The following is a 14,483-nucleotide window of genomic DNA, read 5'->3' as shown; positions in this document are numbered from 1 at the left end:
GGCGCCGTCTTGGAAGCCAAAGTTCGGGGTGGGATTCAATGTTTTTAACAACTGGTTCTGTGGGCATGGCCTAGTTGGTGGGCATGGCTTGATGGTCATGTCACTGGCTGGGCGTGGCCGACTCAATATCCCTCACATCGAGGCACGCATCTCCTCACCTGGCCTCTCATGACTGTGGGGATGCTGCAACAGTCGTAAGTGTGAAAAATGGTCATAAGTCACTTTTTTCAGTGCCATTGTAACTTTGAATGGTCACTCCACACAAGCAAAGTACCAGCAAAGGAGGGGGGAAAAACTCCAGAGACGTCCCTGAGACAGGAAGTCTAGTCCTGCCAAGAACGTAATAAGGGTTAACGGAGAGGCAGTTTCTGTCAGCAACACCAGAATGTTTCCTTCCTGCCTTCCTTACAGGATTAGCCCAGTCATTTCTTCTAACAACCGGTTCTCCGAACTGCTTAGAATGTTCACAACCGGTTCTAGCGGATAGGGGCGAACTGGTAGAATCCCACCCCTGCCAAAGTTGCTAAAGAACTTACTTGTGAGGAACATGATGTAACTCCAGGGGACGTCTCGAGAAAAGATGCCGTCTGAAAAAGAAACAGCAGGGAGTTTCAGAGAACAACTGAAAACCAGTCAGAAGGAAGGGAAGGCGGACTCAGTCGGCAGATATTCAATTACGTTGTGTCGTACCTCGCAACATGAAGGTTTCCACTAGAATCCAGAGTCCATTCACGGCCACCAAAATATCTGCAAGACACAAATGGAAAACGAGTGTTTTGAAACAAAACCCTCTAGTGGGACCAACATGCGTTGGCGAGATGCTCCGGTGGAATCCAACCTTTGGGTCAATGGGCCTTCCGCAACGTTTACCCTCCTCCCACACATTTAAGGCTCATGCTGCAGCTGACGTCAGATTAATTCCCGTCAAGACAATCCTTGCCTTTGTTGGGTTTCCAGTTGAAAAGCGACAGCACAAAAAGGTGAAGTGGCCAAAGGAAAAAAAAAAAAATACAACTCTTTGAGGTTCACTCTTCGGGATTAAGCTTGGACATTTCAATCGGCTGGAGCAACTTGGATTTGTTGCAACTCGGGACTGAAATTGCCTGGGCAGGGATCGACTGCGGTGGAATATAGCCTGGATTCCCAGGAGGGAGGGGCTGCACTCCCGGAGGACCAAGGGACAGCACAGCTTAAGAGAGTTTGTGTGTGGGAAAGGAGGTGAAGACGGCTCCTCCTTAGTAGTTCCCAAAGGGTATGTTCAACGGTGCATGTGGTCTGCTTCAGTTTGGCAAGATTTCCGTCTGCAGGTGAGGAACCATAAAGACGACGGCTTGGAAGTACAGGTACTCCTTGGCTTACGACTGCAACTGAGCGAGCCCAAAGTTTCTGCTGCTAATTTTGATCTTGTGACCACTGGGGTAGCTGCAACGGCCGTTAAGTGTGAAAAACGGTCATGGGTCACTTTTTTTCAGTGCCGTTGTAACTTCAGTCACTAAGTGAACTCTTGTAAGTTGAGGGCTACCTCTCACCTATGGGTGTCAGGATTCCGGCAGTTACCCCCAATTAAATCACATGTCTCGAGCCAAACTTATATAAGTTCAAAAAGATTTATTGGGAGTTAACGTGCCGGCACTGCCTGGGTGTATCATAATTCATATTCTCCAATGGGACACATCCACAGCCCAGAGTCATCATGTTCTCCAGTTAGAATTTTGCTCGGCAGAAACTTCGGTCACCTCGTTACCATCTTTGAAAAACTATTTATGGAATTCACTTTCGATTTCCAAGCTGCCGCACTGCTCCCCCCTTTCTGTTGGCCACTCTAAAAAGACCATAGAAATATTTTTTATGAGTTGACATTGGGTCTTTCTTGATTCTGGGAGCCTAATAATGTCCACTTTGAAGTCGATCAGCATTATTGGTAAAATGAAACTCCACTTTAATACGTGGTAGAATTCTATCCGTTAGCCCCTCACCCTCCACCCCAAACAGAGTGAAGAGGGACTTACACATGCCGTACTGGAAAGCCCGAGAATTCACTAATATGTTAATGCCTGTTGAAAGGAAGAAGAGACAAGGCAAAAGAATTAAATGCTTTTTTTTTTTTTTTTTTGGACATCCTTCTCGACGTTTTCTTGGAAATACGCCAGGCTGCTATCTTCTCCCTTTTTCTTTTTGCCTTATTCTGCAAAGCCCCCGAGGGCAGGACAAGAAGTAACGGATGGAAACAGATCAAGAAGGGAATCCAACTTAGAAATAGAGAAGAATTTCTGGACCGAGAGAACCATTCATCACCGGGATGGCTTCCCTCCAGTTGTGAGTTGTGAGTTCTCCATCCCAGGAAGAGACTGGAACCACCCTTTGCCAGGGATGGTAGAGGGGCCCCTGCTTGGGCAGCGGGTTGGACTAGAAGACCTCCAAGGTCCCTTCCAGCCCTGTGATTCTATAGTTCTATAGAAACACAGAGTTTTTTCACCTTTAAAAATGAGGAAAGCTGTCCCTGGAAGATCATCAAACCAATGTTCTCGATTCCTTTTGGCCTGGAAAAGAAAGCAAGCAAACCTCAGTCAGCTTTGGTTCATTTTCATGACTGGGCTGGAAGATCTTTAAAGATCCCTTCTCCCTCCAGGATTGATTCCTTCCTTCTTTCCTTCCTTCCTTCCTTCCTTCCTTTCCTTCTTCCTCCTTTCCGTCCTCCCTTTCTTTTCTTCCTTCCACCCTTCCTTCCCTCCTCTCTCTGCCTCCCTCCTTCCTTCCTTCCCTTATTTCTTCCTTTGTTCCTCCCTTTCCTTCCTCCCTCTCTCTCACCCCTTCCTTCCTTTCCTTCTTCCTCCCTTCTTTCCTTCCTTCTCCCTTCCCTTCCCTCCTCTCTTCCTTCCTTTCCTTCCCTCCATCCTTCTTTCCTCCCTCCCTCCCTCTTTTCCCTCCTCTCTCCTTCCTTCCCCCATTTCTTCCTTTGTCCCCTCCCTTCCTCTTTTCCCCCTCTCTCTCTCCTTCCTTCCTTCCTTCCTTCCTTCCTTCCTTCCTTCCTTCCTTCCTTCCTTCCTTCCTTCCTTCCTTCCTTCCTTCCTTCCTTCCTTCCTTCCCTCCCTCTCTCTCCCACCCCTTCCATCCATCTATCCATCCATCCATCCATAAATCTCCCCAGCGTTTGTTCTCCACAAGGGTGTCCCTTTTGTTCTTCCTCATCCTAGGGCAGAGGGTCTCCAAACTCGGCAACTTTTAAGACTTGTGGACTTCACCTCCCAGAAATTATCCAGCCAGCTATGTTATGCTGGCTGGAGAATTTCTGGGAGTTGAAGTCCACAAGTCTTAAAGTTGCCAAGTTTGGGGACCTCTCCTCTAGGGGCTCACCTCCCATCCAGCACCCCTAAAACAAAGACACCCAAACAGCCCCAAACTGACGGCTTACCTTCCATTTCAAACCAGCCACTTCGTAGAAACTGTACATATCCTTCAAACTGAAACAGACAAAGAGGGGTGTGCGTGTGTGTGTCTTTTCTACCCACGTTCCATTCTCCCGTTCAAACACATCTTCAGATTTTGCCAACCGGATCCCCAAACCCAACCTCACCCCACCCCCCAGTTCAAGAATGAAAGGGCTCAGTCCCAGATTTAAAAGTCTGAGCAAAAGTTTGCAACAACCCATGTCACGCGAGGCGTTTCTGCATGCCGACTCAGCTGAGAGAGAGAGAGAGAGATAAAAATAAGAATTGTTGCATGACTAGATGTGCTGATGAGAGCTTGCAAAAAAAAAAAAAAGGAAGGGAGGCAAACCATCTTCCAAGCAAAGATTTTGTTCCTTTTGTAAGAGCATTTCACTGCTAGGAACAAAAAAAGAAAGATCCTTACTATAAAACGTGTTAGACGCTTGGCATGCAAGACTGCTAGATGCTCACACTGTCATTAGAATGCCTTCACACACACACACACACTGGGAGTCGAGGGTTTTTCTTCCCTAAGGGATCAGACTAGGGCAGGTCTGACACCTAAGTTTTGAAATTTGAAATTTGTAATTTGGGGAAATTTGTAATTTGTTTGAGGAAATTTGTAATTTGTTTGGGGAAAAGAAAGTGTCCGATTCTTTCCATCTTCTTCCATGGGGCAGGGGGAAAAAAAAACAAAAAACCCACCTCCATCCTTACCTAACCAAAGGGCTGTTGCTTTGACTCAGTGCTTTGAAAGTCAGATAACGGTCTCGAACACTCATCCGGGGTGCGTAGAAGTGCATCAGGCCATCAAATTGCTTGAAAGCAACCCCAGAGGGACTCTAGAGACAAAAGAAGGAAGTTACACGGAGGACGCACAGCCTCACAATAGTTGGTTTATCGACGTTACAACGGCCCTGAAAAAGGTATGACCGTTTTTCACACCTATGACCATTGCACCCTGGCCCACCTGATCGAAAATCCGGACCCTATTCTATCCAGGACCACCTACCTGTTTGCTAACCAGCAGGCGGTAGGCATGCTGGACAGCCGTGCGCTTGTGAAGCAAGAGTGACCGGAACTTCATTTTTTCAATGTCACTGAAGGTGTCAAAAACGACAGCCAGGAGCTACGGGAGGGAAGAAAGGGTGAAGCAAAAATGAAGAACAATCTCAAACTGACAGGAGGGAAGTTCCAAAGCCAGGTTAGAAGGCATGACTTCACAGGGAAGAGTAGTGGAAAGTTGGAAGCAGCTTCCAGCGGAGTTGTAATGGGTTAATTATGAGTTCACTGTAGGACTGTAACTTTTCCACTTGTATCCTTACGATTTATATGGACTGTTTCCTAGTATGATTTGATTGCTTATTGTACCCTATGACTATTATTAAGTGTTGGATCTTATGATTCTTGACTCTTGATGAATGTATCTTTTCTTTTATGTAACACAGAGAGCATTTTATTTTATATTGCCGCCTATTCGCCTACGGCAACTCAAGGCAGCTTACACAATGTAAAACCATATTTAAAATAAAAAATAAAAACAATAAAAACTAACAAAAAGAATCAAATAAATTAGTAAAGTACAATAGAACAAAATGTGGGAAAACAAAACAACAAAAAATCAAAAATTTGCACCAAGACAAATTTCTTGTGTATCCAATCACACTTGGCCAATAAAGAATTCTGAAACATGTAATCGACGCATGATTGAAATGGAATGGAATTTTTGTGTGTATGTATGTATGTATGTATGTATGTATGTATGTATGTAAGTATGTTATTTAGGTTTCTCTGGGTATTTTCCCACATCTTAATATTTGTGTTTTTTATTGTAGAGACGTTTCAGCAGAATCTCTTGAAATCAGGAGAAAAATCGCAAAAGGCTGGAGATTCTACTTACCAAATTCATAATGAAATACAACTCGATGGAAAGATACACAATGAAAAAGACACAGGACCACGGGTTCCGGGAATAAGAAGGCATCATCACATCGGGAAAACTGTTCCGAAAGAAAGATGAAAAGAGAAGCAAGCTGGAATTAAGGAGAAACTTCCTACCAGTAAGGACAATTAATAAGAATGAACCAAGAATGAATAGAATAGAATAAAATAAAGAAGGAAATAGAATAGAATAAGAATTTAGAATAGAATAGAACCGAAAATGAATAGAGAAGGAAAGAGAATAGAATAAGAATTTAGAATAGAATAGAACCGAAAATGAATAGAATAGAATAGAATAGAAAAGGAAATAGAATAGAATAAGAATTTAGAATAGAATAGAATAGAACCGAAAATGAATAGAATAGAATAGAGAAAGAAGGAAAGAGAATAGAATAAGAATTTAGAATTTAGAATAGAATAGAACCAAGAATGAATAGAATAGAACCAAGAATGAATAGAATATAATAAAGAAGGAAATAGAAGAATTTAGAATAGAATAGAATAAAAATTTAGAATAGAATAGAATAGAATAGAAATTGGAAGGGACCTCTGGAGGTCTTCTAGTCCAACCCCCTGCTTAAGCAGGAAACCCTACACCAGACAAAACCCATGGAACTGCTTGCTACCAGAAGTTGTGGGTGGTCCATCCCTGGAGGCTTTTAAGAAGAGACTGGACAGCCAGTTGTCTGGAATGGTACAGGGTCCCCTGCTTGAGCATGGGGTTAGACTAGAAGACCTCCAGGGTCCCCCTTCCAACTCTTCTGTTACTCTGATTCAGGAGAGAGGACATCATCCACCCTCTTTCAAATAAAGACGCTTTAGTAGGAGCTGCTGGAAAAATGACGCGGGTCGTTTTCCTCTGCCCTCCCACCTCTTGTCATTACCTCTCGTGCAGCTCTTCAAGAACCCAAGACTTACTTGGCCGTAGTGAGAAGAACAAAAAGATTCATCAGGCTGCTCTCCAAAGTGTTGAAATACTGCAAAAAGAATGAAAAGGCATGGAGGAGAAAGCAGAATGAAACAGTAGCCTCCCAATTGACAAATTCAGAAGAATTTCGTGGCCTGAAAGGATCTCAAATGCAATAATAATAAGTCTTAAGTTTTCCTTGCTTCAGGGAAAAGCAATGAACCTGAAAACTCCTGGCTGTAACTTCCCTGGCTTAGCAGGTTACAAGCACGTCACCCGTTTCTTTTTCGCAAAACAGTTAAAGCAAAACGATGCCAATAAGAGTTGGCGTTTCAAATCCTGCCTGGGTGACACATTTCTTTATATAAAAAGAGGGAAGGAAATGGAGCCAAACTGAGAACCACAACTGCTTGACACCACAGCTAATCCAGAACTGTCTGCACAGCGCTGGAATTCACGGAAACGTCACCAAAAGTTGTTTAAAAGTTTCCCCTATTAAGATTTGTGATGGTGCCCAAGAACAGTCAAAGAGTGCCGGAATGTATGAGTTTACTTACAGGGTCCGATTTGTTTGGCGAGAAGAGATAAAATCCTAGAACAAGAGAAGAAAGAACAGAGAAAGATCAAACAAATTACCTCTATAAAGTGTTACCGAAAAAAAAGGAGAATATTTGTAGCTCGGGGTTGTCTTCTTGTCAGAAGTCTTAAAAGTTGCAAGTTTTGGAGAACTCTGAGCTAGACAAATCATGCAAGGCGCAGCCAACAATTCCCACATTTTATATTGCTTTATTCTCCATTTTTCCAAACACGAGGGAGTCCCTCATTTCAAACACGAGGGGTCCTTGGTGCTGAGATTGTTTTCTTGCACGACCCAAACTAGGTAACATAATTCATACTAGAAAAGTCGGTGCAAAACTCGCCTAACCAAATTTTTCATTTAGCCACAGACATCCTGGGCTCAACTGTGTTCGTAAATCCAGAACTACCTGCATTGAATAATCTCTCCTTAAAAGGTTTTGCTTTTATCTCTGTTTGGTGTTTGTTTACTTGGAACACGGTTTGGGACAGAACAACGACTTCTCAATACACGTTTGGTCCAGATCTCTTTTACTACAAATGTTTCTGCCTTTCTTGAAAGCGTTTCGCTTTAAACAAACGAATAGAACAGTGAAAAAAAATCATACCCAGAATCGCAAAGATGACCATGAAGAAAAGCAAAAGGAGAAGGATGTCAATGAAGGGAGGTAGAGACTGGAAAATCTGACGTAAGTTTCTGGAAAACACAAGGCAAAAACCCTTTACACAATTCTTTGCCGAAAAGCAAGCGAAAAGAGAAATGCTGGTCAAGAGCATCATTGCACCAGCCTGGTTGGAGACAACCTAATCTGTTACCTTCTCACAGCTCCACAATAACGACAATCCACCAGGAAGATGCACCGCAAGGCTCGCGTGATGCGGAGGTGGGATGTCTGACGCACCAACACCACGACCGCTTCTACAAACTGCAGGAAGAGGACGCAGGTCTGCAGGAGGAGGAGAAGATCAGAGAAAGCCATCGGGTGCGGTGGAATGCGGCCTGGATTCCCAGGAGGGAGGGAGGGGAGGGGCTGCATTCCAGAGGATCCTCCAGAGGGGGCGGGGCTTAAATCACTTGGATGGGAGGAAGAGAATGAAGCAATTCTCAAGTGGACACAGGTAGCCTTCAACTTACAAACATCATTTAGTGACCCGTTCCAAGTTACGGCACTGAAAAAAGTGACATGTGACTGTTTTTCACACTTAGCCACTGTTGCAGCATTCCCCAGGGTCACAGGATCAAACTTCAGGTGCCTGGCAACTGGTTCATATTTATGACAGGGGTTACGTGATCCTCTTTTGTGAGCTTTTGCCCAGCCAAGTCAACGGAGAAGCCAAATTTGCTTAATGACCTCGTGATCCACTTAGTAACGGCCGCGATTGGCTTAACCACTGCAGATGTTAAACGAGTAGCACGGTTCTTACATGCCTCTGGTTTCCCCCATCGATGTTGCTTCTCAGAAGGGGATCAGGTGAGCCCGGGATACTACGACCGTCATAAATACAAGTCAAGTTTGCCTGAATTTTGATCATGTGACCCTGGGGATATCACAGCGGCCATTAAGGGATTTAATTTCAGGTATTCACTTAACCAACATGGCAAGAAAAGTTGTAAAGCAGGACAAAACTCACTTTGCAAATTTCTCACTTACTTAGCCACATAACTTTTGGGCTCCGTCGTCTCTCTCTCTTTCTCTTTCTCTGTCTCTCTGTCTTTATCTCTCTCTCTCTCTGTCTGTCTGTCTCTCTCACACACTCTTTCTGTCTCTCTCTTTCTCTGTCTTTCTTTCTCTGTCTCTCTCCTTATCTCTCTCGTTCTGTCTCTCTGTCTCTTTCTCTCTGTCTCTTTCTGTTTCTCTCTCTTTCTGTCTCTCTTTCCATCTTTCTCTCTCTGTGTGTGTGTGTCTCTCTCTCTCTCTCTGTCTCTCTTTGTCTCTCTTTCTGTCTCTCTCTCCATCTTTCTCTCTCTGTGTGTGTGTGTCTCTCTCTCTTTCTCAGTCTCTCTCTCTCTGTGTCTCTCTCTTCCCCCCTCCATAGGAAACAAGAATAAACCTGACTGGGATATATTTCCAGGTAAAAATACCAGCTGAGTACTTGCTAGGTAGGTAAGGCCTTACCTTGACCATGGTTCTTTTGTGCTGGATGTAGGTATGGCAGCCCAGCCATCTTAATTTCATGGAGAGCTCAAACAACACAATGGTCAAGGCAAACAGCTCCAAGGTGGCGTGGACCTAAAACCAGATGGGGGAAGAGTGAGAGGCGAGGATCCATGTTCCTCAGCTCGTTTGTAAAAAAAAACCAAACAGCTCCTGCCTTGTGGGGTGGGGTGGGGTGGGGGGCTGGACTAGAAGATCTCTTTTTTTTTTTTTTTTTTTAAAACAAGTTTTATTAATTTTTAAAACACACAAATTATCATTATTCATTACATGTTTAAACCTTTTTCCCTTGTAAATTTAACAAGTCAGATAAATTATGATTCTGTTTTAAACCATTTCCATATAATATACCAAAACCTCTTGTTCAATTTCTCTTTACTTCTCTTTACTCTTATTCAATATCATTATTATTATTTCATCTGTTTCTTTCTGACTTAGTTACCATTATTCTCATTCTATATTTCTACAAGTTTTTACCAATTCTCCCCCAAAAAGACATATACACACAACACACAAAACATAAAAAAATATCTTTTTGGAAAGTAACTTGGACCCAGGTGTCTCTCTCTTCATGGACTTCAATTATATTCATGCTCATCTTACATATCATTACTTATTTTATTTACCATTCTAAGCCTTCTATATTAACTTCTCCACATATTTCACACTTCTTAATTCTACCTTAATTAATCATCTTAGTTTAAATCATTATATTTGTATCTTTTGTCCATTTTTATCATCCCTTTGTCTCATCCCTTATGAAAAAAAAAGAAAATCAGTTTCTCCTGAAATCATTAATCAGAGTATGATGCCTTTCTATCTCCCCCTAAGTTAATCAAATTAATCTTTAAAGTAATATCTAATACCCAATCAGATTTTGCTTGGTACATTCTATCTAACTAATACATCCAACACAATTAAGTGCATAATTAGAGAATAAATCCAAATATTAAAAAGAAATACTATAATAAAAATTTTATAATAACATCAATACCATAATTTTATTAAACTCTTTAATTAAAACAATATTCTAAACCTCTCCTATTATTAAGTTTTAAAACCAATCATTTTTAAACATTTTAACATTTTAATCTCTTATCAACTCTTAAACCATTGCAATACTACCATCTCATCTTATGTACCTTGCAAAATCTTTTTTTTTTTTTAAATTATACTTTATCCATTATCCATAAAAATTCCTTTTTTCCATTTAATTTCAAAACGTTGTAGCTTTTCTCCACCTTTTCCCTTTCTTTCTTTTCCCAACAAACCTTTCTACCCCCCTTCTTCTAGCCTCTGCCTTACCGGCTTCCCTTCTCTGTCGTATTTCTTTTCCCCTTTGTTTACAATCATCATATTGGTTTTGCACTTTATTTTTCCCTTTCTTAAATGTTTTTTAGATCTTAAGTCCTTAAATCCTTTAGTTTTCTTCTTTTCTCTTCTTTTCTTTTCTTTCTCTCTTCCTTTTTCTGGATCAAATTCTGAGATTCATTAAAGATGGCTCCTTCCTTTCTTTCTTGTTCCTCTGCTGTCTTCATCTGTTGTAATTTTTGTTGATAATTAGTAAGCGCCATTTCTAAGAAAAGGAAAGCTTCTTCCACACCATTTCTTAGTTCCTCAACAGAAAGAGCCATTATAAATCTTTTCTTTTCTTTTCTCCTTCTTTCTTCTTACAACAACCAGAATATTCAAAAGAAAATAAAAAAGATAAAACAGTCCCAAAGTTATCAATCAGTCCAAACCAAGGCAGAGTTCTCACTTTCTCCTTCTGGGGTGATATCAATCAAAGAGAAAGAAAGTCCAAATCTGTTTAAAGTCTTGTTACAATATATTCTAGTCTTCAAATCCTTAAGGCATCTGCTCCAACAAATCTTAGCATACAAATATTTTCTTTTTAATCCAAAAAACCAAACAGCTCCTGCCTTGTGGGGTGGGGTGGGGGGCTGGACTAGAAGATCTCTGAGGAACCCTTCCAGCCTTAGGATTCTGCATTCTACATCAGGGGCTCTCCAAACTTAAAGGCCACTCTAAGAGTTGAATACCTCGTTCCCACCACCTGTCCGGATTCTGGCAGTTCCCCCAATTAAATCATGAGTCTCGAGCCAAACTTCCAAAACTTAAAAAGGATTTATTGGGAGTTAACATGCCGGCACTGCCTGGATGTAGCCGACTCTGTGGCACATCATTCATTGTCACCCTTGACCCTGGTTTTGCCCCCATCCCTTGGGTGTATCGTAATTCATATTCTCCAATGGGACACATCCATAGCCAAGAATCATCGATCATGTTCTCCTGTTAGATATTTATGAGGCAGAAACTTCAGTCACCTCGAAACTATCTTTGAAAAGCTATTTATGGAATGCACTTTTGATTTCCAAGCTGCCGCACTGCTCTTTCCAAACCCCTTCCCCCCCCCCTTTCTGTTGCCAACTCTAACAAGACCGTATTTTATGAGTTGACACCGCCTTGTCTTAGACCTTACTCGTGCGGTAGGCTGTACTGCTACTATCCTTCTCATCTTCCGCCTCTCTCATCTACTTATCCTTCCTACTCTCTTTCTCCTATGGGTATCTTATGATTTATCACTTGTTGCTTGTATCTTGTGATGAAACGGATTTGTAACTAAGATTTATGATCTGTGACCTATCCCTTCATTGTTTGTTATGTGTGTGCACACTGCGAGCTTACGAACCGGAGACAAATCCCGTGTGTGCCCAACCACACTTGGCCAATAAGGAATTCAATTCTACTCCCAGAATTCCTCATGCCGGCCTCAGGAATTCTGGGAATTGAAGTCCACAAGTCTTAAAAAGCAAATTTGGAGAATCCACCCAACCTACGAACAACCACAAACAGCCCCAACCTCGTTCCAGCTAAACGGAGTGTGTAGTTGGAAGGTCTTCGTCACCACCCCAACCTTCTCCAAGAGGTTGGAGTTTCCTTTGTTTCTGGGGAGGAAGCCTCACATAATGTCTTGTCCCCGGATCCTCCGGGCCCCCCCCCTCCCCGTTCCCCAGGAACTACATACGTAAATGCCCAGGCGAAATATGGCAACCGCGGGGGCTTCGCAGAGTGACAGCAACAAGAGCGAGAGAGCGGTGGTTAGTTCCATCAAATAGAAGAGGTGGTTGTGGACGAAAAGGTAGGAAGCCAGAGCTTTGGGGTCCTTGGGATGGGTGACGAATTTATCATTGTTCTCGCCTTCCTGGAATGTATAACGGGGGAGAAAAAGGAAGAAAAATGACATAACTATGGCACAAACCGCAAACACAGGCGGTCCCCGACTTACAATAGAGCCTTAAATTTTCTGTTGCTAAGCGAGACGTTCAAAGCGTTGTGCCTCGTTTTACAACCTTTCTGTCCACAGTTGTTGGGATGTGTATCTTAGGATGAACAACTGTAACTATGATTTATGATCTACTAGCAAGGGTACCCCGTGCTTCGCTACGAAACTATGTGGTCGGGCTTAGTATTTGGGGAGGAAAATAAAGGGAAAAATTCTGCCTCTGTCTACCAGCATCCATCGGTATCCATCTGGCTAGCGTCCTGTCAGTGTGTGAGAGAGTTGAGGGCTATTTGGAAACTGAAGCAGCATTTGCTGTGTGAGCAAGGAGGAGACAGCAAGGAGCCTGGGCATGGCTTAGCTCAACTGTTCTGGAGTAATGCTGGTTGCTGCTGTGAAGCTAAAACTGAAACTCCTCTGCTTGTGTTTTGCATTTAGAACAGATTTCTTTTCAGGTGGGGAGGGGGAGTAGAACTCCTTAGCATCAGTGTGTGTTAATAATAATAATAATAATAATAATAATAATAATAATAATAATAATAATAATAATAATAATATAGGAAATACTAATGCTCTGATGGTCATTTTGAAAAATCCTTTCTTAGTGAGCCCCTAGAAGCCAAGAGGAACATAGGTGCCAAATTTCAAGTTTGTAGGCTTTCCGGTTCTGGAGATTTTGTGATGATGAGTGAGTGGTCTTTCGCTTATATATGACCTATCCCTTTGTTGTTTGTATGTGTGTACACTACGAGCCTATGCACCCGAGACAAATCCCTTGTGTGTCCAGCCACACTTGGCCAATAAAGAATTCAATTCAGCTCCCAGAATGCCTCACGCCGGCCTCGGGAATTCTGGGCGTTGAAGTCCGCAAGTCTTTAAAAAAGTGGCCAGAATTGGAGGATCCTGGTCTACCCAACAAACCAACCTACAATCAACCCAACCTCGTTTCAGCTAAACTGAGTGTGTGACAGGAAGCTGTTCGCTCGCCCATCCCAACCTTCTCCAAGAGGTTGGAAATCTATCCTTCTCGCCTTCAACTCCCAGAATTCTTAGCGCCTGCTCTTCAGGCTGGGGGATTCTGGGACCCCCACCCGTAATCCCATTTTACCTCCCCCTTGTTCCTCCACAAGACGTAACGCAAAAATTACGGCCCACCTGTAGATAAATTGCAGCTTCCTGGTAATTCATTTCCCAAGTCCGTCTTCCACGATCCCACGGAGACCGTCGCTCTCCCGTCGCTGGGCTGGACATATCGCGGATGTTGTCATAATTGACGCCATCTTAATGGAAAACGGGGAGGAAAGATTGTACGCTCTAGGCAACTCCATTTTTGGCCTCTTTGCTCCTCAAGACCTCCTCTTCCCAAGGAAGGCGAGACCTTCTTAAGGTTAAAATTGTGCTGGAGGCGTTTGAGCGAGAAGTTTGTGTCCCCGGAAACTTGTCAAGTTCCTAGACCTCATGAGGTCGGCTGTGCTGAATTCCCAGAGACCAACCATGTTTTTTTTTTTTTTGAAAACAGTTTTATTAGTTTTTAAAGACAAACAAAACAAACAAAACATAAAAACATCCAACTTTTCCATAAGTATACAAACAGTGTGTCGGTTGGTTTACCAATTTTTTTGTGCATCCATTTCATAGTCTCAATTACAGTTACATTACATAATGACTCATATTATCAATCAAAAATTATATACCCTAGTATCACTATTAAACAATCATTTGACTATGATTTTATTCATTCATGCTTTACGAGATAGCTATAATTTACTTAATTTAATAACAAATCATATAATCATACCAAATCTATCCTAAAAACATTTTATAAATATAATATCAAATAAAAAAGAAAAAAATGTCTCTTTATATATTCATTATTATCTAAAATTCTGAATATTCTATTTATTATGTTTTATCATCCAACCCAGAGACCAACCATGTTGTGAAGGGGAGCTCTGTTTATGCAGCACAGTCAAAATAATTTTTTTTAAAAAAAAAAACGCTAAAAGTTACAGTTAAGGTTCATTTCTGTTTCTTAAAAACGTCTTGGCATTTTGTGTTTGCCACCCTGGTAGCCACTCTGATTCCTCTTTTGTTCCCAAAGACATTTTAAACTCAAAAACATTCGGCTGTGTTTATTTTCTCTTTTTGAGGGAAACGTTAATTAACTTTGGTCAACAAATCAGGGGACTGGA

The 14,483-nt window shown here is 42.0% G+C and overlaps 1 protein-coding gene across 2 annotated transcripts in view; it reads right to left on the bottom strand.

Annotated features, from left to right (window-relative positions):
• TPCN1 (two pore segment channel 1) overlaps positions 1 to 14,483 on the bottom strand; it is a 31,634-nt gene that overhangs the window by 13,064 nt on the left and 4,087 nt on the right. For both annotated transcript variants that reach the window (XM_026684619.2, XM_026684620.2), the window contains exons 2-16: positions 13,447 to 13,571; positions 12,037 to 12,213; positions 8,970 to 9,083; positions 7,669 to 7,799; positions 7,461 to 7,549; positions 6,834 to 6,868; positions 6,288 to 6,346; positions 5,329 to 5,428; positions 4,441 to 4,557; positions 4,146 to 4,270; positions 3,413 to 3,461; positions 2,477 to 2,540; positions 2,010 to 2,054; positions 691 to 747; positions 537 to 587 (exon numbers count right to left, since the gene is read on the bottom strand). In XM_026684619.2, the coding sequence (XP_026540404.1) occupies positions 537 to 587; positions 691 to 747; positions 2,010 to 2,054; positions 2,477 to 2,540; positions 3,413 to 3,461; positions 4,146 to 4,270; positions 4,441 to 4,557; positions 5,329 to 5,428; positions 6,288 to 6,346; positions 6,834 to 6,868; positions 7,461 to 7,549; positions 7,669 to 7,799; positions 8,970 to 9,083; positions 12,037 to 12,213; positions 13,447 to 13,571 (1,338 nt within the window). The remainder of the gene's footprint in view (positions 1 to 536; positions 588 to 690; positions 748 to 2,009; positions 2,055 to 2,476; positions 2,541 to 3,412; positions 3,462 to 4,145; positions 4,271 to 4,440; positions 4,558 to 5,328; positions 5,429 to 6,287; positions 6,347 to 6,833; positions 6,869 to 7,460; positions 7,550 to 7,668; positions 7,800 to 8,969; positions 9,084 to 12,036; positions 12,214 to 13,446; positions 13,572 to 14,483) is intronic.

This window comes from Notechis scutatus, chromosome 13, assembly GCF_049901735.1.
Source record: "Notechis scutatus isolate UNSWTSFEM ecotype Mainland chromosome 13, rNotScu1.2, whole genome shotgun sequence".
Taxonomy (NCBI): Eukaryota; Metazoa; Chordata; class Lepidosauria; order Squamata; family Elapidae; genus Notechis; species Notechis scutatus.
Note: the sequence above shows the minus strand (reverse complement) of the source record. Positions and strands in the feature narration are given on the sequence as shown.